The sequence below is a fragment of the Mus musculus genome, chromosome X (genome assembly GCF_000001635.26).
Source record: "Mus musculus strain C57BL/6J chromosome X, GRCm38.p6 C57BL/6J".
NCBI classification, from domain to species: domain Eukaryota; kingdom Metazoa; phylum Chordata; class Mammalia; order Rodentia; family Muridae; genus Mus; species Mus musculus.
Window position 1 is genome coordinate 143688543 of NC_000086.7, and position 25430 is coordinate 143713972.

Below are 25430 nucleotides of genomic sequence, written 5' to 3' on the forward strand. Positions count from 1 at the left end.
AGAAAGTTGTCTCGGAAGAGGACCTGACACAGTAAATTGGTATTCTTTACAAACATAACATAATAGGATTCTCTCTTTCAACATTTCTGGAAGAGTACAAGATACTTCCCACTTGGGGAAAAAATACTTTAACACCAAGGCTTCCTTGTGAATACATTCCCTTTCTCCACTGTTTTCAAAAGCATATATTGAACCACTTGCTTTAAAGGTGGGTTAACCATGTCAAGAAGGTAATTTTTGTTTGTACTTCAGAAACCTTGACAAAGAACTAAAATAGTATTAAGATAATTTAAACAGAATAAAATCTGTACCATCTACTCAAACAGAGAGTATTTAGGTCATTTAGGTCATCTCCCATTGGAGAATTGGACGTGCATTCTTTAGTCTCAGCTTCATCTCTGTAAAGGTTGATCCCAAGCCTTCAGATGACCTCCTGATGAGACAAATGAAGCCAAAACAATTGCAGTTTGTTGAGAAGTAAAAAGCCTTCGATATAAGCTCAGTTCTCTGCAAAGTTCCTGGGATATCATACCATGAATATGGTTCTGTGTGTCTATATATGTATGTATGTATGTATGTATGTATGTATGTATGTACATATGTATCTATCTATCTATCTATCTATCTATCTATCTATCTATCTATCTATCTATCATCTATTCATTGTATATGTATTTTTGAAAATTTGAGTTGTAGGTTGTTAGTACAAAACAGAAGCCTTTAGGTTCAATTTTCTATCTCAAGTAATCCTCAAATCTTCAAACTAAAACATACTTTGTATTATAGCATCAAGGCCATCAGGTAGCCAGAAAAGGAGGAGCACATAAACATGCTGCCTTTTTAGAAAGTATAATTAGGGATGTGTAACTAGGTGTGGAAGCCTCACCTATCAATGAAGAACAAAGGAGCACAGTATGTTAAGTTACGTAGTTGCCCTAGAACCCTTGTTGTCTTGCCTGGTTGTGCAAGATCAGGTTTATTCTAAAGAGGGTATGATTGTCTCTTTGACTTCTGTCATATCGAGTTGAATAATACACCATCAGAAAATATGTATCATCTGCAGCATGGTAGCTCTTTATCTATGTAGGACACAACCTTCCAGAAATCTGTCTCTTGGTATTTCTACTTAAATACTCAGGTCCTGCCCAGTAACTTTCACACTTAGGTTTTTTTTTTAAATCATTTTTTATTAGATTTTTTAAATTCAGGGTTCAAATGTTATCCCCTTTCCCAGTTTCCCCTCCAAAAACCCCTCTCCCCTCTCCCCTTCCCCTGCTCACCAACCCACCCACTCCCATTCCTAGTCCTGGCATTCCCCTATACTGGGGCATAGAGCCTTCACAGGACCTAGGGCCTCTCCTTGCAGTGATGACTGACTAGGCCATCCTCAGATACATATACCGCTAGAGCCACATGTCCCACCATGTGTTTTCTTTGATTGGTGGTTTAGTTCCAAGGAGCTCTGCGGGTACTGGTTAGTTCATATTGATGTTCCTCCTATGGGGCGTCAGACCCCTTCAGCTCCTTGGGTATTTCTCTAGATCCTTCATTGGGGACATTGTACTCTGTCCAACGGATGACTGTGAGCATCCACTTCTGTATTTGCCAGGCACTGGCAAAGGTCCTCAGTAGACAGTTATATCAGGCTCCTGTCAGCAAACTCTTGTTGGCATCTGCCATAGTGTCTGGGTTTGGTGGTTGTTTATGGGATGGATCCCCAAGTTGGGCAGTCTGTGTATGGGCGTTCCTTCAGATTCTGCTCTGAATTTGTTTCTGTAACTCCTTCCATGTGTATTTTGTTCCCCCTTCTAAGAAGGATTCTGAGCACCTGGGCTAATATCCACTTATCAGTGAGTACATATAATGTGTGTTCTTTTGTGATTGGGTTACCTCACTCAAGATGATATTCTCCAGATCCATCCATTTGTCTAAGAATTTCATAAATCCATTGTTTTTAATAGCTGAGTGGTACTCCATTGTGTAAATGTACCACATTTTCTGTATCCATTCCTCTATTGAGGGACATCTGGGTTCTTTCCAGCTTCTGGCTATTATAGATAAGGCTGCTATGAACATAGTGGAGCATGTGTCCTTATTACCAGTTGGAACTTCTTCTGGGTATATGCCCAGGAGTGGTATTGCTGGATCTTCTGGTAGTACTATGTCCAATTTTCTGAGGAACTGCCAGACTGATTTCCTGAATGGTTGTACAAGCTTGCAATCCCACCAGCAATAGAGGAGTGTTCCCCTTTCTCCACATCCTCGGCAGCATCTGCTGTCACCTGAGTTTTTGATCTTAGCCATTCTGACTGATGTGAGCTGGAGTCTCAGGGTTCTTTTGAGTTGTATTTCCCTTATAAAACTAGATGCTGTATAGCGGAGATTATTGTAATAATAAGTTAACATTTGGACAGCATTTTTCTAGCCCAAAACAATCAGTCACAGACCAATTTATTCCCAGTGGCTACATGAAAACTGTGAGCTGGGCCAGTAAAATAGGATACCACAGATGAAATCAGTCTGGAGAATAGTATATTTGGAAAGATCAAAGGTCAAAATGCAAAAGAAACTGTAGTTCATTAGCCCTGCTTTCACATGTACCATTACCATGTGGTACTTGCTGTATTAGCATATACTCCACATTGTTTATTCATTGTACCTTATGCTCTAATGCTACAGTTTCCTCTCCAATTTCTCCTCCCAGCCCCACCCACACTTTCCCTCTCTCCTTCCCCATCTATTCCTCCTCCCTTTCTCTTCAGAAAAGGGCAGGCCTCCCATGGTTATCAAATAGCCACACCCAACATCCTTAACTTGCCAGTAGTCCTTTAGGAAGGTAGTGGGGCATCATGGACTGTATATATCGATTACATTTAGAACATAGGGAAGTAATTTAAAATTTTACTACCATATATTAATTATATGAAATAATGAGATTCATTATGCTATGTGATAGATGTACATAATATACTTGGATCATATTTATCTCTTTCTTATCTTCCTTCATCCTTTTTTTCTGGTCCTCGTTCTTGTACTAAACTCTCCTTTCTACTTATTTAACCTGTATTCTGCATGTGAGAGGAAATTATAATATTTGTCTTTTAGAGTCTGATTAATTTATTTTGCTGCTTTCCAGGTGCACTTATTTTTCTACAAACGATTTCATAAAATATAGTAAAAATTTAAATTTTCCTCATATGATATAGCTAATAGGTAATTATTGAATTATTAATCACTAAAGGAATTATGGCAGACTCTTCCCTCCCTCCGTCCCTCCCTCCCTCCTTTCTTTCTTTCTTTCTTTCTTTCTTTCTTTCTTTCTTTCTTTCTTTCTTTCTCCCTTTCCCCCTTTCCCCATTTCCCTATTTCCCTCTTTCTCTCTTTCTTTCTTTCTTTCTTTCTTTCTTTCTTTCTTTCTTTCTTTCTTTCTTTCTTTCTTTCTTTGTGACAGAGTTCCTCTGCATACCCTTGGCCATCCTGGAACCTGCTTTGGAGACTAGGCTGGCCTTGAATTCAAGAGATCCACCTGTCTCTGCCTCTCCAGTGCTGGGATTAAAGTCAAGTACTACCACCACCTAGCAGAAGACCATTTCTTATTCCAGCAGTTATTTTTACTGCTGTACTTAGGTTCATTTACAGTAAATGTCCTTTTATAAAGTGCCATGATAACTTGTATTTGGATAATTAACATATTGCTGTTAGTACTAAGTAATACTTGATAAATCTACTGAGATTCCATTATAGCTAGGTTTGAATTGATTTATATGAAAACCACGAATTCATTCAAAAGACACTTTTAGAACCTCACTTGTGCCTGTGAAAGTCAACTCTTTTAAGAGGAGGACACACTTTTTCCAGTTCATCCTCTGAGTTGGATGAAACAGGAATATCCCCCAATTTTGACACAAGAACCTAAGTTACAGAGAAATTCAGAATAATTAATAAATTCTTAAAACCTAGGCTAGACTGTTCAATCAAGGTGCCTTTTGGGGACATGAACTATGACAGAGAGTAAAATTATGATATCCTTCGGTGTGCTAGAGCTCCACCTTTGGCCATAATGTCATTCAGCCCACCTCTTTTAGTTGTTTGTTTGGGGAAAGATGGACATCGTCTGCCAAGGCAGTTTACCCCACCTTTCTTGAAACTGGTGTGTGTATAAAAAGCCTTCATGATTTTGTAATGTAAAAACAGCAGAAATCACTTCACAAATCAGGTACACAGAAGTAAGGAGGAGACATCAAAGCATGCCAGTGTTAAAACAGCTAAGAAATTGTAGCTGAGGGCCACTAACAATCAACATCTAAGCTTGAATCAACTCAAAGTTGTAAAAAGTTTATGCCAATGGCTGGACTGAAAAAAAAAGTAATTGGAAAAAAGGAAAATGAAAAAAAAAAGCTTGTGTCACTTGACCATTTTGATCATCAGCATAGGATTTTAAGGGACTGTGAATTGCTCACTCAGAGACTGTGCATGGACAGCAGAAAGTAGAGTTCCACTGTGGGAATATCAAGGGAGCTTACACATTCACATACGTATATTGAAAGTCATTAATGTCTTCGTTTACTTGAATTTTGGTAAATTGTCTTATTAGCCTTTAGAGAGGCTTTCTCTTTGCTTGGTAAATTTGAGTGAATACATGAGAGGGGAAGACTGTGTCTGAGATGATAGACTCCTGGTGTGTACCAGACTGGCATTAGACATGTCCTCCCTTACCTCCTGTTTATCGCTGCTTTCTCCATAGGAGCTGTGAAATCAGCTGCAACTGAAAATGTCTGACAGCTTGGATAACGAAGAAAAACCCCCAGCTCCCCCACTGAGGATGAACAGTAACAACCGAGACTCTTCAGCACTCAACCACAGCTCCAAACCACTGCCCATGGCCCCGGAAGAGAAGAATAAGAAAGCCAGGCTTCGCTCTATCTTCCCAGGAGGAGGGGATAAAAGTAAAGTATCAGGGGCCGGGAGTTCAAAGGGGGACAGTTTATTCTTTGATTAGCACTTTCTTGCTTTCATAGTCTATTCTGGAGCCCGGGATGCTCCAGGCTTGCTTGACCTTTCACCTTGAGATGTTGCCATTTGTTAGAGGATCATGTGTGATTGACTTCCTGTGTGGTAACAGAAAATACACATGCTGTGTTCTCCTCTCACATAAACCGAATTGGTAGATTTAAGTTAAGGGAAAGCACACTTGGCTGAGTGTATAGACACCAGCTGACTTTCTGAAAACTTAAGGTAGAATTTAAAGCAAGTTATTCCGAACTCTAAGTTGACCATCTGTGATAGTTGAGTAAACGTTTAAGTAGATTGACTTTTGTACATCTTCTTGGTAACTGAAGATTCTGAGTTAAGTATATGGGAATACGTGCAAGTTGCCTACAATGTTTTCTGTATGAATCACAAGGTAGGAAGGAAAACTTGGCTTTCTCTATTCCTCAATCAGTTGTCACCTACTTAATCAGTTCCATGTTCATGAAAGACACAATATATTATCATTTACCCTTTACACATATTGTGTAATAATATATTGTGTATCATTTACATGGTATATTATTATGTACCTATAATACAACTTGTTTCTTAACTAATGTATGCTACTACTTTATGACACTTACTTCTGTGATTTTATTTTAGTAAGTAGCTTATAAGGTTGTATTAACTGCCATAAAGCTCTAACATGGCTTCTGTAGATGTAACTATTGCACAGGATGAGAATACAGAGAGCATAAGGTTGCTTCATCATTGAAATTGGCCAAAGGGGAAAGAAAGGTAATATCTTTGTGGGGGGGAAAAGTCATTATTTATCGGTGTCTGCAAGGTAAAATAAGTAGTTTGGTGGTATTTATACAGTGTTAATGGATTTATAATTTGTATCATAGGAAGAGCTGAAATTCTTGTTAGTAACTGTTTCTTGTATGTTTTTGTTTTCCCTTCATGGCCTAAGGATTGAAGAGAAGTACAAGGATGACTTACCTCCCACACAAGGGATCTGTGACCTTATAGGGGGGCCATGCTTGCCAATACTTAAGTAGATCTTAAAAACTATTTTCTGAACATAATGGGTGGATTGAAAACTGAAAGTCACTATCTAGAGACTGAGTCATGTATAGTAATCATGCCAAAGAAACAATCCCTATACTACATCTGCTACATTGGCAGACAAAGGACGAATAATGGTCTGCTCTACACAAATCGTTGGTGCTACTGAAAGTGCATACTTTTGGTGTCTTTTTTGAAGAGCAGGAGTTTAGGAAAGTGAAGGAAGTTGACATTTCTGTTTTGTGTCAATAATAAACTACTGCTATTCTCCAGACTAGTATCCCCAGATCTTCTCAGGGAAAAAAAATATCTGAGACAATTTTTTTCTTGAACTGTCATGCAAACAGAGGAGCCTGGACGACTTCATCTCTCATTCTGGAATGGCCTGAGCAGTGCCTTCTTAGAGAAATTCAAGGCTAGTTGAAGGAAAAGAACCTTGAATTCAAAAGCCATGTAGATTCCTACCATCCATTTGGTACTACATGTATTTGCCAATATTTACATGTTCTAAGATAAACACTATACTTAATACCAGCTACACTATGACTTTTAGTTTCTATAGCAATGAATGACCAAGCCATTCAGGAAAACATACGTTATTTAGTAGTTAAAAAAATCTCACAAAGGTTCTGAAGGGACTAATGTGAGGGATTCTTACACCATTATAATGGATCCTTAATAAAAGAAGCATTAGCTAGTTTGGCAAAGCTTGGCATTATATTAGTGCAACCCAGAAGATTTAGCAAAAGATAGTGAGACATCTTTCAGGATCTCTGCCTGAAGGCAGTGAAATTCTGGATCAAGTAGAACCTATAAGTGATGAAATTGTTGTGTAACTAAATTTGACTATGATTCACGCTAATATAGGATAGGGTATTTAATAGGATGCTCTTCAGAGAGGTTCTTCTATGAAGACGTGATTATCCTAAGAGACAATAAAGATAATTAGGAGGTTTTGAGACTGGAAGATAAAGTTAGAAGAAAGGGGAGCTTTATTATTATTATTATTGTTGTTGTTGTTGTTGTTGTTTTAGAAAAAGAGGAAAATATTCCAAGGAAACTAAAGAATACTGGGATTTTTTCATATCATATCTTACCTGTTCAAAAGTCATCAACTACAATTTACTATATTACTGGACAGCTGACAAGCTACCTTCAGAGAAAGCTTGGATGATTTGATTGCACTTACAAAGTGCTATAGTAGTGTTTTTTTCTTTTTAAAGACTGTAATGAGAAAAAGTCAACGTCAAAAAGATCACTAAGGTAGTGGAGTTTAAATGCTGTTACTGGATAGCTGTTAAGTTGCCTTCACAGCATGAATGAGTTCATTGAACTTAATACAAAGGTGGTTACATTTCTTCCAAAAGGCCATAAGCCACATGTCTTCTTCACAAGGGGGTAAAGTCATTAAATAACGCTGTTTAATATTCATCTTCTTGATACATCTTCAAGATGGGACATCAATGATTCTGAGTACATTTTTATACATGATGTGAACGAACAGTACCCCACCGTACATCGCTTCACAATCCTCTTCATTTCCAATCCCATAAAGAGTAATCCCTATATTCTTATCATCCCTGGAAATCATCTCAGGATCGAAACAAAGCAATGATGAGTCTTTCATTATTGCTATTTTAAACGATGAAAACTCTTCTTGTTCTTTTTATTTAGTGCTTTATTATTATTATTATAGCATATAAAGATATTTGACAAGTTCACTTGTGACTTCATATCTAATGTCCATGCTTTTCTCTCCTATCTCCAAAATTTCCCCAGTTACCGTTTGCTAGCTTCAGGTTTTTCTAGAAACCTGAGGACCCTCATGGGTGAAGAGAGAATGTTTCTCTATCCATGTTTTTTGATGGCAGTTTCAATAGCATCACAGTTTTTAATTAATAATAATTTAAGAAAGCATTGAACTTGGGTTCTGCAGGTATTTTTCTGGCAAGAATGATTGTAACTGTTGATTAGTTGTGTAGCTTCTATGCACCTGAATTTTTATCACCTGATAAATGAGGATGGTAGGGTTTACCATGCCTTACCAAATCTTCATGAATACATAAGGTAGTTGTAATTGCCTGAGTGATACAAAACTGACTACAGCTAGGTAATTATGAGGTAATATTATTATGTTTGTGGCATTTGACAGCTTCCACAACCAATAAACTAGGTTGCTGAACTTAAACCTTTTAAAAGTACCTTTTGCCATGACTATAATTTATATCTCAATTATAGAACACTTTAAAAAGAAAAGAAAATTTTCTTGTGCATATATAAGCCAAAGGAAAATGATTCGATTGTTTTCCTCATAGACCCTCTTTTGCTCATCATATCATTCATGATATTATTCATCAATGTCAACTTGTAAAATAAATTTAAGCACCTAGAAAATAAAAATCACTCATAATCATAAATCCCAGAAATTGTGCTAACATGTTGGTGGATTTCTTTCTAGATTCTTCATGTAAGAGTGTGTGTTACTTGTTTTTATCTTTGTATATTTAATATAATAATGTATATATACAGCTTTATATTCTGCTGTTCTATTTACCATTTTCTCTAGAATATTTGCCTCCATTTGAAAGCCTATAAATGTAATTTTTAATGGTATATATGTGAACATATGGTGGCATCATGTTTAAATTTAGCCACTTTCCTTTTTTGATTTTTGGATACCTAGGGACTTTTCCTAATATTTTTCCATTATATATAACATATACTTCATTACTTAATTGAAAATAGTTCATTTGGTTGCCACACTGGGAAATCTGAAAATTTCTGTTTGTATTGGAGAGCATCTATAGGTTAGTTTGTTGTTGTTGTTTTTTTTTTTTTTAAGAAGTCTCTTTAATAGCTACATTTCATTGACCAAATGGAACAGGAGAAAGGTAAAACAAAATATGGAGTAGGTTTCATTTGGAGATTGAGGATCTGTCATTGTTGGAGACAGTTCAACGAGCTGAGTCTTTTTTTTTTTTTTTGATACTGTACTAAACAAAATTTGAAGGATTTATACCTAGAAATGAATATAGTAAATAAGTGGTTTGATTTTACTGTGAAATGTGGGTCAATTTATGTTTCTCTTTTGTGGACTACTAGAAAGCTTGGAGCCAAATGTGTGGTTCATGCATAGCCATTACAATGACATTTCTTGGTTTGCATGCACTTTGGCCCACCTGCGTTCAGCTTCCTTTTACGTTCTTAACTTCATTTTTGTTTTTTTTTTCCCTTTACATCCTTATTTATTTTGAATATATGGGCTCCTGTTGCATTTTGTGTATTCTTGTGTGTCAGCTGCCATCCAGTTTGGAATCAGGTGGTGAATAAGTACAAGGATGAATAAATAAGCTCATTAATAAATATATAACTATAAATAAACCAGTACGGAAAAAGCAATGAGGCAAATAAATGCAACAAGGATCCTGAAAATGAAACAGTGCACCCAAGGCAATCAGTGCTAGCGAGTTGAAGCTGGAAGAACATATGAGAAAGAAGCAGGCAAGGTTACACTCCAAAGTAGCCTCTTCTTCATGGCATCCGTTTCTCATGTACTTGTGTATTTTATGTCTTGTACTGCTCTTGAGCCAGCAGCACAATGCAGTCTTTAGTCTCTCTGTCTTTAGAGAACACATTTAATATGTACTTTTTTTCGTGAGGGAAATCTGGAGAGATCTTTGGCTTAGTGACCGGAGAATTATATAAAGGCCCCTTTGCTTGGTGGTATAGGAGGAAATAGTGGGATAAAAATCAAATTATGGTATATAGAAAATGATCACTCATTCCTGACTACTACCTGGGTGCCACTCTGTGCTGCAGGGACCACACATGAACATTCCTTGTTCTAGTCCATTTTTGCAGCCATGAGAGTATAAGCTTAAAGCATTTAAATATATAGTCTAGGGCTACATAAGAAAGACTGGAAGCTAGAAACATTTATGAATGTCTACATGCATTAAAGGGGCTGACTATATTCATCATCATGGGCCTGCCATTTCCTTGTGCTCATCTTATCATTTCCCTGAAACAGTAAGTAGCATGTGAATTAAGCTTGTAGCTATTCTTGCAGATTCAGGTACCACTTTGAGGTTTCATCTGTACATACTGTCTTAATAGCCATTAAAGACCAGGCAGAAGGACATTAGCTGAATATTTTCCCCAAGGAAATGAACTATACATAAAGAAAATTCAAATAGGTTAATTACATCCTATGAATTACTTTAGCAACTTACTGAAGGAAGGAGAATAGATTTTACATACTGTAATTTCCGACCTACATACTGATGTTAAAGTCATGCTCCTCAATCCTCCTATGAGGTAGGGCTTTCCTTGAAGCTGCTTTATACAAGAAGCCATGTCAGAAAACATTAAATGACTCCCACAAAGCTGATCCACCGCTTAAAACTTGACAGACCTGGCTCAAGCCTTAGTTCAGTGACTTCTTGTCCAAACAAATGAAAGCAGTTGAGCTTGTTTTGAAAATATGTTTTAACCAGTGGCTATGTATATGTGGAATTTTTTTAAGCAAAGAAATGGAGAAACAGATGCCTTAGCAACAATGACCTCGGTCAATTTTTTTTTTCCTTACAGGCTTTTCTTGATCTTAGCCCACCTTGCTAGCAGTACGCAACTAGATTTTTTTTTTTTTTGGATGCACAATTTTCTGCGATTACTGGATTCTTTTGAAGTCTTTTAAACTATTTCCTATAACAATTGTAATATTGATGCTTATAAAATTGTAACATTGGATACGTATATTAAGATAGAATAGAAGGAACGTCCATTGTTCCTTCCCGTGCATTCCCAAGCCAGCCCTGTTGCTTGCTTGACAGGAAGAGCCTTGCTTTTCTATTCAGATTCAGTGTGCATTTTGCCCAAGATGCTAGGTTTAAACAAGAAAGAGTTATGTGGAAACTTTTTAATTTTTATTACTTTTTTTTTACCTGCACTTCAATGTCAATTTCTTTAAACATTTGGAGCCAACATTGAAAGTGGTGTTTTCGGGCTGGACCTAGGCTTCCCTGCTCATATGTAGCAGATGTGCAGCTTGGTCTTCATGTGGGTCCTGAACAACTGGAGCAGGGGCTATCCCAAAAGCTGTTGCCTGTCTGTGGGCTATGTTCTTCTAGCTGGGCTGTCTTATCTGGCTTCAATGGGAGAGGAAGTGCCTAGACTCACAGAGACTTGATGTGCCAGGGTGGAGGGATACTCAGGGGAGCCCCACCTGCAAGGCAAAGGATTATGAGAGTGGGTGTCTGAAATGGCAGTGAGTGGAATGTAAGGTGAATAAGTTAAAAATTTTAAATTAAAAAAAAAACTTAGCAGAGGAGATGGTTCAACTTGCTCCCATGCCCAGTGACTTGAGGTCCATCTGAGAGACATTCATGGTTGTCCATGATCAGCTTGTCCTCTGATCACCACATGCCAGTTAATCTATACATATACCAACCCATAACCACACATCTCACACACAGATACACAGACACAGACACACATAAATGAATGCACTTGCATGTGCATGCACACACACACACACACACTTTAAAAACATTGAAAAAATAGTCATTTGTAAAAAAAAAACCAACAGATTGCAAACATTTGCTCTTTGTAATATTTGATATTTTGTCTTATCACTACAACCAACATCTGTTGGTTAAAACCATTTTTTCTTCCCACCAAAAACAAAGTAAGTCTGTGGGCCCATTAATAAGATCATGTGAAATTATTTGCAATAATCTACACCTCAGTAAAAGTGCAGCCCAAAATGTATATATCACAGCAAATGATGTTTTTCAAAATAATATTTTTGCTTTTATTAAAGTTTGTGAAACCAATACCAATGATAAGAAAAAATCTATAATTAAATGTTACCTCAGAAGAAAAAAAAGTGGTGTTTTATGCCTGATTTTCCAATGCCATTACCACGAAGTATTTCAAATAGTCTCAATTGTAAAATAATGAATTTCAAGGCTCCCAAATGTGAAAACTAGACAATTACTTTTCCTGCTGTGTAAGGAAAGATTTACATGTCAGAAAGAAAGATTTACATGTCATAAATTCAGGAGGTAAGAAAATTCTGTGGGACTCCTCCAAATAAGATATTTCTATGTAGAGCCAGAGCATTAGGGACTAGAGACTTGGCAGAAATCAGGACCCCTGGGATTATTGCCCTAGGAAGAACTATTCTGAGATACTTATACTTAATCAAGTATAAAAAGAGCTTCAGAAGGCTCCCCACTTAAGCCTGACAACAGAGTGCACACCATGCTCCATGACTGTGAATCAGAAGATGAGACAAAATGATAGCAAAATGAAGTAAGAGAGCAGCAACTCCATATTTAATGCACTGTCTTAGTAGTTAATTACATAGTAAAGTATTTTAAATCTCACAAACCCACAAAGGCAATATTTTATAGACAGTCCACATGTCTCACCTAGATAAAGAAGGAGCATCTCATGAAGAATTGCCTGTTAGGAAAAATGAATGTTGTCATCCAGAGAATGTGGATAACACTTTAAAACTGCTCTTCCAGAGGACCCAAGTTCAATTCCCAGCACCCATATGGCCATGACTTTAATCACAAATGTAATTTATTGATGTGTCAATTCAGAAGGAAGACAGTCTGGCAGCATGTCTGAACTGCTTGTGTCTTTCACCCAGACAATAGTTGTGCTGGCTTTTGATATGTCCAGTGCAGTGATGAACGTTGTAAGAGAGCAAGCTCCTTATCCTTGGGAAGACACTGATATACCTGTCTCTTGTGAGACTAGGCTGGGGCCTAGCAAACACAGAAGTGGATGTTCACAGTCAGCTATTGGATGGATCACAGGGCTCCCAATGGAGGAACTAGAGAAAGTACCCAAGGAGCTAAAGGGATCTGCAACCCTTTAGGTGGAACAACATTATGAACTAACCAGTACCCCGGAGTTCTTGACTCTAGCTGCTTTTGTATCAAAAGATGGCCTAGTCGGCCATCACTGGAAAGAGAGGCCCATTGGACACGCAAACTTTATATGCCCCAGTACAGGGGAACGCCAGGGCCAAAAAAAATGGGAATGTGTGGGTAGGGAAGTGGGGGGGGAGGTTGTGGGGGACTTTTGGGATAGCATTGGAAATGTAATTGAGGAAAATACGTAATAAAAATATTAAAAAAACAATACATGCATGTGTGCACATACATGCCCAAGCACATGTGTACACAAAGGGAGAGGGAGACAGGGGGAAGCAGAGAGAGAGAGAGAGAGAGAGAGAGAGAGAGAGAGAGAGAGAGAGAGAGAGAGAGAATAGGAAACACCCAGTAATTGGCCTTCGATGTGAAAGATGTCGTAATAGGTAGGTCCTTTCATTTCTCCGTTGCATACCCACCATTAATTCTCAGTCTGAGTGAAGCCTGATACTACCCTAACAGCACCACAGCACTACCTTGTCTTCAGCTCCATTATCTCATCCACTTGCTCACAATCCTTTCCCACACATTCTTTACTGTTATCTCTAGTTTCATCTTTCTGTCCTTCTTGATTTTCAAGACTATTTGCCATGTGTTTACTGTTGTCTTCTCATTTATTATGTTTGCTATATGCTTTCTTCTGACCTTTTACTTCTACTGTCTTGCCTACTTCCTTATAGACTTTATTTACCTGGTACTTGTGGCTTATTTCTAGTCATACCTCTACTTCACTCAGACTGTCCACTAAAGATAGATTTATTCTAGAACATTTATTCTCTATTATTCCAATTTAATTCTTTGTTTTCTCTAGTCTAATAATATTGTTCCATTTTATTAAGCTCATTCTCCCAGTTAATTTGCAACTTTAAAGTATTGTTTAATTCCTAATGAATCACCTAGCATAATCTGTCACTACAATGAACCTTAATTAAATACTTGCTTCCTAACTGAACCATGACTTATTCGAAGAAAATGAAAGGAATCTGATTTTAATCCCATATACGAATGCTTACATCAGAGAACTAACCAATCTGAGTGGAAAATATTTCTGTATTTAAAATATGCTTAATATTATGTTTTTCTGCATTAATGCAGCTTTAACTGTTTAAATTTTGCTACATGTACTCGAACATATTGCATAATTTCCACTGTCTTAAAAATGATTTCTGTATGTAAGCTTTTAAGGCAAATGTCTGTAGAAAGGCTTTTCTATGTCTGTCTTCTGCCACTCCTATTGCTTGCCTGCATGCTCAGTATTCAAGGAGATAGAAAGTAGCCAGGCGGTGGTGGTGCATGCCTTTAATCCCAGCACTTGGGAGGCAGAGGCAGGCGGATTTCTGAGTTCGAGGCCAGCCTGGTCTACAAAGTGAGATTCAGGACAGCCAGGGCTGTACAGAGAAACCCTGTCTCAAAAAACCAAAACTAAAGCCAAAAACCAAAACCAAAACCAACCAAACAAACAAAAAACAACAAAAAGGAGCTAGAAAGTAATTCTGGAAATATCTTAATAACAGATAATAAAAAGGGAAAACAAATTTTAAAAAACTCTGGAATTTTAGGGAAGATAGCAATTAGACCTCCGAGAACAAGTAAGACTCACCTGACAGTTTTCTAAAACAAATTACAGAATGGAAACAGCATTATTGAGGGATTTCACCTGGGGGAGACTGGTTGTTTCTCTGTCCCTTAAATTCCACCCAACTGTGTTGCCAATATATATTTTGACACAAGTGACACCTCACAAGAAATGAGACTGAGTGAATGTAGAATCATTCCCTCCAATTGGGTTACATCAATGACACCATCAACAAATTCCTATACAAAAAATAACTTTATAGTGTGACCTTCATTTTCTTGGCCTTCTTGGTGGACCTGGGTCATAATTTACTTGTTAATAACATATAGAAAATAATAATGGTCTGTCTTCATAGGGTCATTTCATGCAATAAAGGCATTAATCTATCTATTCATTTGTTCATTCATTTGAGCTGTTATGAAATATTGAGTCTTGTAGTGTTTGGAGTCAAAGAAGTTATAAATTACCATCCCTGCCTTTAAGAAAGTGATGGCTTGGTAAGAGGCAAGTTGGCTAATGATTAGAATTTGCTATGGTAGAGAGAAACAGAAGAGGAGTAGAAAGAGAAATTGGTTGGAGACTGGAGATTAAAGCAGTTAGAGAAGGCTTCCTGAATGAGATGACCACTAACTGAGGTTAGCCTTAAGCCAAAAAGTATCTAGAAATATATAAAAAGTATATCTATCCATCCATGTAAAGAGTAAGTAGATTTTCTAGTACAAGGAGCAGCATTGTAAAGGCAGTAGGCATGAAACACTGCTTCTTGACATTTCATGGATATAACCACAAGAATTTCAGATTAACTAGTATAAAGGATGGGAGAGGAGGTGGTGGCATGATGAAGCATTGGAGGAACAATGCATATCAGAAATGACTAACTTAGGGACCAGTGCCACTAGAAATAGCCTAGGAAATGCAGATACAGTATTTAGAAAGGAGGATTGCTAAAGGTGGGTAATGGATCAGGTAGCAAGAAGAGGAGCTAGAGAAGGGTGGGGTAGGAAAGAAAGGAAATGTAGTTTCATGTTGCTTCACAAGTATTTACCATAAAGAACCAGAGAGGCAGCTAACTGAAGATGTCTAAGGGCAACGATACTGGGGTTGGGATTGTGCTGAGGCAAGGCTGAAAGTGTATATAACATGTTGATAGTATAGATGCTGAAATAAAGCAGGTGTATTGAAGAGATGATTCAAGGGAGAGTAGACTGATGAGGAAAGGTGACCTAGGGCAGCTTGTAGTGAATGTTATCTGAACAACCAACAGGAAAATCCTCTTATAATAAGTCCTAAGAGGAGAAACAAAGATAAAGAACTGGATTCTAGGAAATAGCTGTGTACAGGAGATTCAAGACGTTTATGATCAAAGATGTTTGTTCTTATTGAGAAGACAGTGGTTATAAGGTGAAAAGTGGCACTTGGGAAAGGAAGAGATTAATGTGTGTCTTCGGGGAGATATTACAGTTGTTGGAGAAGTGAGAGATAAAGTGCAAATTGATTTGTGTAGATGTTTAACTCACATGAGGAAGTGCTGAGTGATTCCAAGAGGAAGCCATTGGAATGAGGAGACTGAGAGGTCCGTTTATTTATTTTTTTGGAAAAATCTCAACATGTCTTTTAAGTCTGAAGGAAAATTTCAGAGAGAAGTGAAAGACTGAAGAAGAAAGAAGAAAAATAATCTTCCAAGAATCATTAGTGTCCTAACTAGGGTTTGCTATCTTAATAATAATACAGTCCACCTTTACCATTGAATTCCTCCTGCTGAAAATCCTCAGAAACTTTAGCATATAAATGGAGGGAGTTTAGGGTTGCATTATGTCAAGGTAGAACTTTGCCAGACAATTGTTAGAGCTCATGTGGTGAGAGTTTCTAAAACTATAGAGTAGGAGCCATTTACATGATGCATCATAGGATGTAGGTCAGAGAGGTGGTAGATTTGCTTCATTAAATAGATGAGAGCCAGAGAATGTAGGGTTTCTTAACATCATTGTAGAAATGATACAGGATATAAGGGGTTGACAAAATTATAAGATTAGTAGAATGGGAAGCTCAATTTAAAGCATGAGAATACAGGGTTGAATATTTCAGAGAAAAGGTCAGCCAGAAAGAATACTTGGTGTTCTCCACCCTAACGCCATACCTTATGTCTGGAAGATTTTATATATATATAAATTTTATATAAACCTCTGTGGTATTCTGGTGCAAAACTTGATTGAGAGCCATTCCTTTTTTTTCTGGTTAAAAAGAAAATTTATTTCTCTGTATGATCAAAAGGTATTATTTGCTCCAGTACAGGGGAACGCCAGGGTCAAAAAGGGGGAGTGGGTAGGTACGGGATTGTGGGGGTGGGTATGGGGGACTTTTGGGATAGCATTGGAAATGTAAACGAGGAAAATACCTAATTTAAAAAAAAAAGAGAGAGAGCCATTCCTTTAAAAGATGATGTAGAGAGTGGATTGAAAGAATAGAAGGGAGATGACACTGATCATATCTGAGGAAGGTCAAGGATCCCCTGAAGGAAAGGGTATGAAGAAGTTGGCCACTGACATCTCCTGTTTCAGAGTAATGTCAGTGTAGAGATTAGAATGGAAGCCAAGAAGTCAAAACTCTTCGAAGGATGCATGGGCATGAAGGGAGCACGGCAATCACCTCAACAGGAGAGTAATTTGTAGGCAAGTACAAAAAGTATTCCCCTCAAATAAACACCTTGGAATAAAATGATAGAAAGTGTAACGTCATTCTGTCAGGTGGAATGGTCTTGGGATAGAGAAGAATAAACAGCTTCCCCTAGGGATACCTGAGGAAGAATTCACCCTCATCAAATAAGTGACAATCCACACATCTAAGGGCTGTGACACATCATTTTTAGCATAGATTCCCCACTCCAGATAATGGTGATTTACAGAGAAATTCATGAGTCCGAGGCAAGAAATGATGAGAGCATGTAATGAATAGCTTTAATGCAGAAGACAGTTTTTCTTAATGGTATAAGGTCTAGCTCTAGAGAGAATACAGAATATTAGGTTCATGTATAGAAGGGATAGTAGGATACAAGAGGAGCTTTTGTTTCTTTATATGGTGATAGAATAGAGATAGATAGCAAAATATTAGAAGGTTTAGCTAGCCCTAAGCTAACAGGGAAATTTTATTCATACTTACATGGTCCAAAAGCCAAATGGCATTTCCAACTTGTGATGCAACCAGTAACCTGTAGCTTTGCTCTCTGTTCTGACAGAATATGGGAGCTACACATAGAAAGTGGTGCTCACTTGGATGTCTTCTGTTCCCTGCAAATACCAACTTTGAGGTAATCAGGTTGAATCTTAGCCCAGCCAACTAAGTTAGCATGAGTTTTAGTATACATGAATTCTTAGGGGAGATAAACTCATTGTAAAATTCCCAAGAAATGAAGTAAAATAAAAATCAGGCATCTAAGCTCCATTAAATCTCTACATATCTCCTGAGGGTTAGAGCAAAAGTCGCTTTTTTTTCCCTTGAAAAACCATGAAGTCATCAGTTATGTGGATCACAAGCTTAGGTTCTTGGAATGTAGTGAGAATTAGGTTCAAGTACTAGTTCTGACTTTTGTCATCTGTGTAAAACTGGGTATATAGTTTAAATGAGATAACCCTGGGATTTGTTCCTGGTGAGTCTTCCATAAAAGATTGTTATTGAATATTCATACACAATACAGGTACCAGAGAATGTAAGAGTTAAGGTGAGGTTTGTTGTCAAGAGTTTTGACTTTTAGCTAGAGAGACAGAACATATAATACTCCAGTATTGGTAAGTGCTAAGCTTACTAATAGACTTAGAATGTATACTGGGTGGTACTGTGAAACCATAAAACAAGGAACATTGAATTTCGTCTGCATACAGAGAATAATATAGGATTTGCCATGGTGGAGGAAGCCCAAGAGAGAGTCTTCTGAGAAGGACAGGTAAAGCACTGTGCCCGGTGTTTCTGAAGCGTTGATATGATCTCCAACAATATAAACAAAAATAAAATAAAAGTAACAATCAAATTGGAGTAACCCATACAGAGTTGGCAGGAGACGGAGACAGTAAGAACTTCAGTGTTCCAAGTCATAGCCTAGACCAAATAAAAGCTTGGAGGTAAGAGAAAACCCAGCTATCCAGGAAGCATAAAATGAATGTGGATGGTGGGTTCCATAGCAGCAGTAGAACCTGGATATGTAAATTGTGACCAGGTCATGAAATCTCCTAGATACCAAGTTTGGAATAATGAATTTTAATATATATTATAAGTAATTAGGTGAAGATATAATGATCTTATAGGAAAGAATAGAATCTGGTCACAGAATAGAAAAATAAGTCAGAGGGGGCAAAATTGGCAGTGGGCCAGAAGGGAAATACCAATGCCTGGGTCAAAGATAGTGACTTCTGAAACTATTTCAGGGGATAGAATAAAAAGAAAATATATGAGCATAGTAAAACTCTAAGATGGCTCCTGAAGTATTGGTTTTGTTGCCTGGGCCAATGTAATATTACAAAGTAGTTATGTGGGAACATTATGACTTGTATATACAATTCTTTTTTATTTCAAAATTTCCTTTTATTGAAAATAGTTTTTTCCTACAATATATCGTGATTATGGTTTCTTCTAGTACTACTCTTTACAGTTCCTCCTTACCCCTCCCTATCTGGTTCCACCTCTTTTCTGTCCCTTATAAAACAAACAGGTATCTAAGGAATAATAATGAAATAAGATAAATCTAAAGCAAACCAATTATAGCATGACAAATCAACCAACCAAACAAAAAGAACCAAAGGAAAATGCATAGCAAATGCATACAACACTTTTAAAGAGTCAAATACACCATCCTATGAATGCCTATGGTATGATTTGTATTTTCCCATTTTTGTATACTTCTTTATCATTTCTTCTCATCATCTATTATAAGGGATGATCTCTTCTTGGCTCCATTCCTCCCCAAAGAGGAGTCTAAGACTATGCTACTCCTCCAGTCTGGTTGGATAGCAACACTATTTCCCACAAATAGACAAAAAAAACCAGAGGAGCAAGTTTGGCTTTGTTATTTTTTACACTTGGCCTCTAAAGAAGGCAAAACAAAAAACCAAAAACAACAACAACAACAAAGCCCTTACTTATCAAGCAACTTTCTAGAAAGACACTTTGAGTCAAATCTGTATAGAGATTTGCTCATGTGGAGTATTTATATTTAAGACAGTATGTCATAAATGTACAGCCAGTAGAGAAGAGGGGAGAGTTTACTTACAAGCAAAGAAACCAAGGATGAAGGCTGATATAAAGACGTGGGGCATATAACAAGGGCTCTTCAAATGGAATCCAGAGGAGTTATGAACTTCTGAAAGAAAATGCAAAATTGTGTATATATCTTTACTACTTTTTGGTGGGCACAGGTCTTATAGATTTCTTCAGATTCTTCAAGTAGAATTTGGCTCTATAGATGACGTCTAGACCTGGTTTCTCTGACATGAATGAAGCGACTTCAACAGGCTTCTGCATCCAACTGGACCACTTCCAAAGCCCCAAGGAAGCTTGATAGAATTGTGAATTATGTACTTATAATTTTCTATTGTTCTTTACTTAATGAAAGCCTTCTTTTCAAATCGTATACAGTATTTAATACTACACTGTTTTGATCTATCTCTGTCAGCCAGATTAGCAAGTTCTTTGACATAGGTTTGTGTCTAGGAGAAAAGAATACGTGTAGAGAAAAACTGCAGAAGGACAAAAAACATCATAATCAAAGGTAAAACAACAAGCACAGGGATACTCAAAGAAATGGTGGTTACTGGATGAGGACGAAAAGCAGAGCACGTCGTCAAGGAAATAGAGAGACATGTGGTTAGCCATGTCTGGTAAGGATGGGAGATCAGAAGTGAGGGAAACAAAAACGAAGTTCACAGGAGTTACTTCAGGCAAACAAGAACAAGACATGGCTGCTCCATTTGCCCCCTCTGGCTGACTGCTCTTCCAAAGGTCCTGAGTTCAGTTCGCAGCAACCACAAGGTGGCTCACAACCATTTGCAAAGGGATCAGGGGATCCAATGCAGTCTTCTAGTGTGCGTCTGAAGACAGCTGCAGTGTACTCATATAAAAAAAATATATATTTTTAAAAAGACATAAATAACAAACTGTTCTAAACCTTAAAAAAAAGAAAAACAAAACTATAAATGGCCACTAAGGTATATAAACCTGCAGAGAAATCTGGACTATCAAGAAGTCTCCATGTACTTGTCAGTAAGGATAATATCAATTACTAAAGTAAACTTGCTATAAACTATGGAGTCTTCACTAAAGTGAAAATACATGGTATGTATATGTATATGTATATGTATATGTATATGTATATGTATATGTATATGTATATGTATATGTATATGTATATGTACATACCAGAAAACGATGAGTCTTAAATTTTAAACTTAAGATTTAAATCAGTCAGTTGTCTGTAACTGTTTTATTGAGCTTTCTTATGCAGTGTATGGAAGCCAAAACTATACCTTAAATAAATACATGTTAACATTTTGTCTTTAGCCAATAAGAAGAAAGAGAAAGAGCGCCCAGAGATCTCTCTTCCTTCAGACTTTGAGCATACGATTCATGTGGGTTTTGATGCAGTCACCGGGGAATTCACTGTAAGTAAGCTCCTTATTTTGTTTTGTAAGCCATGAAAAAAAAACCTATTTTCTTTATGAAATAGGTTTCAAGTAAGGCTTGCTATATTCCAAAATGTCAGTCTGAAGATGGACTTTTCCTGGATAATCATAAATAGAAATAGAAAATGCGCAACAACACTGACAAAATTATTTTGTCTATCCTAACATAAGTGTCTTATTACCCTATAATTTTTAATTTACTTGAAAATATTTATTTTCCAAGGCACAGAAAATGTAGTTATGCTAAGGAGACCCTGCCTGAACCTGTACCTTAATCATATAAAGTGAATCAAAGAATGATTTATTCAACTTGACTAGTGAAGGTGACTCATCTGAATAATTCAAGCTTTCCAGTGGGTCCTGAATTACACAGATCAGATAATTACAGTGCCAAAGTCTCTGCAAAATTTGCCTAGTCACTCCTTTGATTTTAAAATAGTAGATTATTTTTAAAGATTATTAGTAGGTATATTTTTATAAACATTCAAAACCATAATCCCCATGTTTCAGGAAGAAAAATTGTTAATTGTATATCACATATGTATTAGTAGCTAGTTGATGAGTTTACATATATATTATATATGAATCATCTATAATAATTACCAACATGAATTATCTGCATACAACAGGTCTAGATTGTTTTTTTTCTTTGAATAACTGCAGTGCTCAAATACCACAGTATCTCAGGTACTCACCATTTTCTTCCTCTAAAGAATGAATTTGGCACCCATTCATTAGATGAGTGAGGAGAGAGATGTTGCTAGATATACGACTCCGTATTTCAGCTAATTGTTCTATACTAGTAAACAACTCAACCAACGTGTACATCCTGAAACAATAAAGAGCTTCAGATGAATTTAGAAAATTAAAACTTTGATAAAAATCACAATAATTCTTGTTTTCGTTAAGCTAGAAAAAAATTACAGATATTGTAGAACCCAATTTCCTGCCTTGTAGCATGTCATGTGGTTAAGTAGGGGGAAAGAAGCAAGACAATTTGAACTATGCTACATTGCTGAATTGACAGACAAATTTTATTTTATTTGTTCAATTCTGGAATTAAGCAGTGTAAGAATGAAATAAAATAGGGTAAATGTCTTGGCCTCATAAATTAGTGTAGACTAATTATTTCTATGTTCTCAGTAGCAAGCAGGAAAAATGCTCAAAAATAATGAGACTGCTGAAATTGAGATAGATACAATTTAATGAATTTTGTTATCTGAGTCAAAGACATTACTTAAATGCCATTTAGTTTGAGCCCATCCTTTATTTCATTGCTAGAACATTCTCTTGGCTACATTTAGAAACCACAAACTGATTATCAACCCTACCACCCACTGTCTTTCCCACTGGATAAAAAATGTTTTGTTTTGTTTTTTATAATTTGACCATTGTGTGTTTAAAAACATCCAAAGAGAGTTTAGCTAATTTTCTGATATTTGAAACAGGAAAAGCCCTCAAACTTTACAGTTATGTCTAACAACAACTTGTCTCTTTTATTTTAAGAGCTTCGTTTTTTAAATTCCTCTATGTTTTTCTTCTATTTAAACCTCTTATGGTTTTATTTGCTGTTATTCTTGGTTTTATTTTCTTGTTCTTTTCCTTTGGAGGTTCTACTGTGAATGTTCTCTCATTTAGCATTGTGGTTAACTTACACTTTATTTCTTCTGCCTTATTTGACATCTTTTGCCACGTTTCTCCCATCTTTAGCCCTTTCTTTATTCTTTCTGGGTTCTGAATGGAAATCAAGGGAAACTAAATCACCACCATCTTGCTGACTGCAGCACTAAGCCTTGTCCACTGTGGTCTGAATTAGAACCCAATGGACCAATCTGAGAAGAGTGAGGTAGAATAGGTGGTAGATGGACATTCTAGACCTGATGCAACCAAACCAAACATCATCCTCTTCTAAAATTCATTTGAAACAAAATGGCTTTTTACAGTCCACTAATAGGAATTCATTGTCCTTGCAGACAGACGACAAGTTGAGAAATTTGAAGTACTTTGTTATCATCTTGGTGATCTTTTGCAGCTACTTTTATATACATTTTTAAGTGATCACAAATTCTTCCTTCTTTATTATCTTAACCTACAATTTCCAATTAATATTGTAGTATGTTTAACTTTCAAACTAACAAAAGTAATCAGCCTCTAACACTTCTATTGGTAGGATTTAAAATTGAGTCTTAATTGCCATAGATACTATTAGGTTACTGTCTGTTGTGGGAAATAATATTGCGAAATTTGATAATTGTTGAATTCTCAGCAATTTGTTGAATTGTAGTGAAGTTGTTTTACAAGAACCTGCTCTTTTGAATAATTGAGCACCAGTTTGATATGTTGATTGGTGATTACCCTAATGGCTAGTTAGCTCATATAAACTTGTATACCTACATGGGCATACACTTGGACCCTAAAGCTAAAATTAGGATGGGAGGTGAGATTTGGGGATTAAATTATTACAAGTCCTTACCCATTATATTGCCATTTTTGTCCCAAATACTTCAGAACTCCCCTTTCCAGACCTCTAGACCTGTGACGGTCGCTTCAAGTCAATCAGAGGGAAAAATGGTATGAGTGATATAAATTATCATTTTTTATGATATGATAAATGCTTGGCCTGTTATATCATGCTGCCATTCTCCTGGGCTACACTGGACACTCCCCAGCTTGATGTACACCCACTTGTGATTGTATATTCTACAAGGCATCAATATGTGCTCCTGCTTCTGATGCTCAGACTCTTAGGTCTTCATTTAGGTCCAACTTTTTAGATTATTTCCTCAATTTGGAGTAGTGAGATGACTATCTGATTATGTGCCATTGTGCCATATGCTCAAATTACAGTAATCAGGTCTCATTGAGAAACTAGTTTGTTTCACCTTAGAAAAGAGAAATTATGTTAGCATTGTAGTCATGTGGTAAGTAGCATTATCTGGAGGAACTTCTTCAACTGACAGCATTTTTTGCTGTCTAGTGATTATCACACAACTTTTCCAAAAGTTTTGAAGTGCCATGGGAATGTATAATGCCTATAAATATTCTAATGATTATGGCAATGATCATGCCAGTGAAGTCTGCTTTAGTGGTTATGTGCAATGCATACGTGGATTTGTAACATTCAATAACTCCTTTGGCCATTATAGTATTAACCAAATGCTATTAATTGCACTTAGAATCAGAACTGGGATCATGCATGGGCTCCTGAGTTCCAATTTTTGGCTTAAGGCTTTAGCATCAAACTGCGTGATGAAATGCATGTAAAAGTGTTGTTTCACTGTGCTTGGAATAACCATAAATGCCAGGAATCAAGGACATGTATCCCAAATCAAAGCAGTTGGGTCAAAGCATGTTTCTTTAGCATTTGAGATATCTTAAATTAGAAAAATATGTTACTTTATATCTGATCTTATTTGTGGGAAGTGGGGTTTGGAACTATATCATTAAATGGAAATTATTCATGCAAAATTTGAAATGAAATGTTTTCCCGTTCCCTGATATAAATGCATACTAAACCTAAGCATAGTGTCTGGCTTTGGAAGGATGGCTTTAGTATCATTTCCTTTAAGCCACCCATGACTTCAGCTACAAAGTACAGAAGAATATAGATCAATATTGTTATACAGGCATCCTTTGAATTTTAGCCACATAGATAAGTTCAATATGAAATGGAAACTTAGATAACCAGGATTGGGAACTGAAATTCGTACGTTTATCCCATGGCCATTGGCTATCCATAATGACCCAATTATAAAAGCAACTTACAAGTTATTATTGAAAATTTTCATGATGCCATCCTTTATCCCTCCAAATTCTTGTTGCTGCTTTTTGGTAATTTCCCCAATCACTTAATGGTAATTTTTACTATTGCCTATTTATGGAGGAACCATCTGGTCCAAAGTGGAATTATATATGCAAACTTTGGAACACTATTGTTTTCTCTGTTCTCTTAAATCTGTATCCAATCCTGTCCCTGGTCTAGTCAGTACCCCCCTATATCCATAACTGCCCCACTTTAAAAGGGACCCCCATTCAGACCCATTGGTTTCATCTTTTCCCACCTTCTAAGTTGTCCCACATTCTGTTTTAACTTTCTTTTCTTTCTTTATTTACGTCCATTACAGCCAGATCTCTATGGCTCACAGATGTGCCCAGGGAAGCTCCCAGAGGTGCGTCACAGGCCCAAAAGAAGCTTGCATCAAA

The 25430-nt window shown here is 36.8% G+C and overlaps 1 protein-coding gene across 20 annotated transcripts in view; it reads left to right on the forward strand.

The window, feature by feature from the left end:
- Positions 1 to 25430, forward strand: part of Pak3 (p21 (RAC1) activated kinase 3) — a 279431-nt gene that overhangs the window by 170177 nt on the left and 83824 nt on the right. For 8 of the 20 annotated variants that reach the window (XM_017318421.2, XM_017318419.2, XM_030251247.1 and 5 more), the window contains 4 exons: positions 4745 to 4946; positions 21106 to 21206; positions 23736 to 23798; positions 25352 to 25396. In XM_017318421.2, coding sequence (XP_017173910.1) covers positions 4772 to 4946; positions 21106 to 21206; positions 23736 to 23798; positions 25352 to 25396 — 384 coding nt within the window. In that variant the 5' untranslated portion in view covers positions 4745 to 4771. Of the gene's footprint in view, positions 1 to 4744; positions 4947 to 21105; positions 21207 to 23735; positions 23799 to 25351; positions 25397 to 25430 lie in introns of those variants that run through there. The other 12 variants (XM_030251249.1, XM_011247790.3, NM_008778.3 and 9 more) reach the window with 3 other exon arrangements.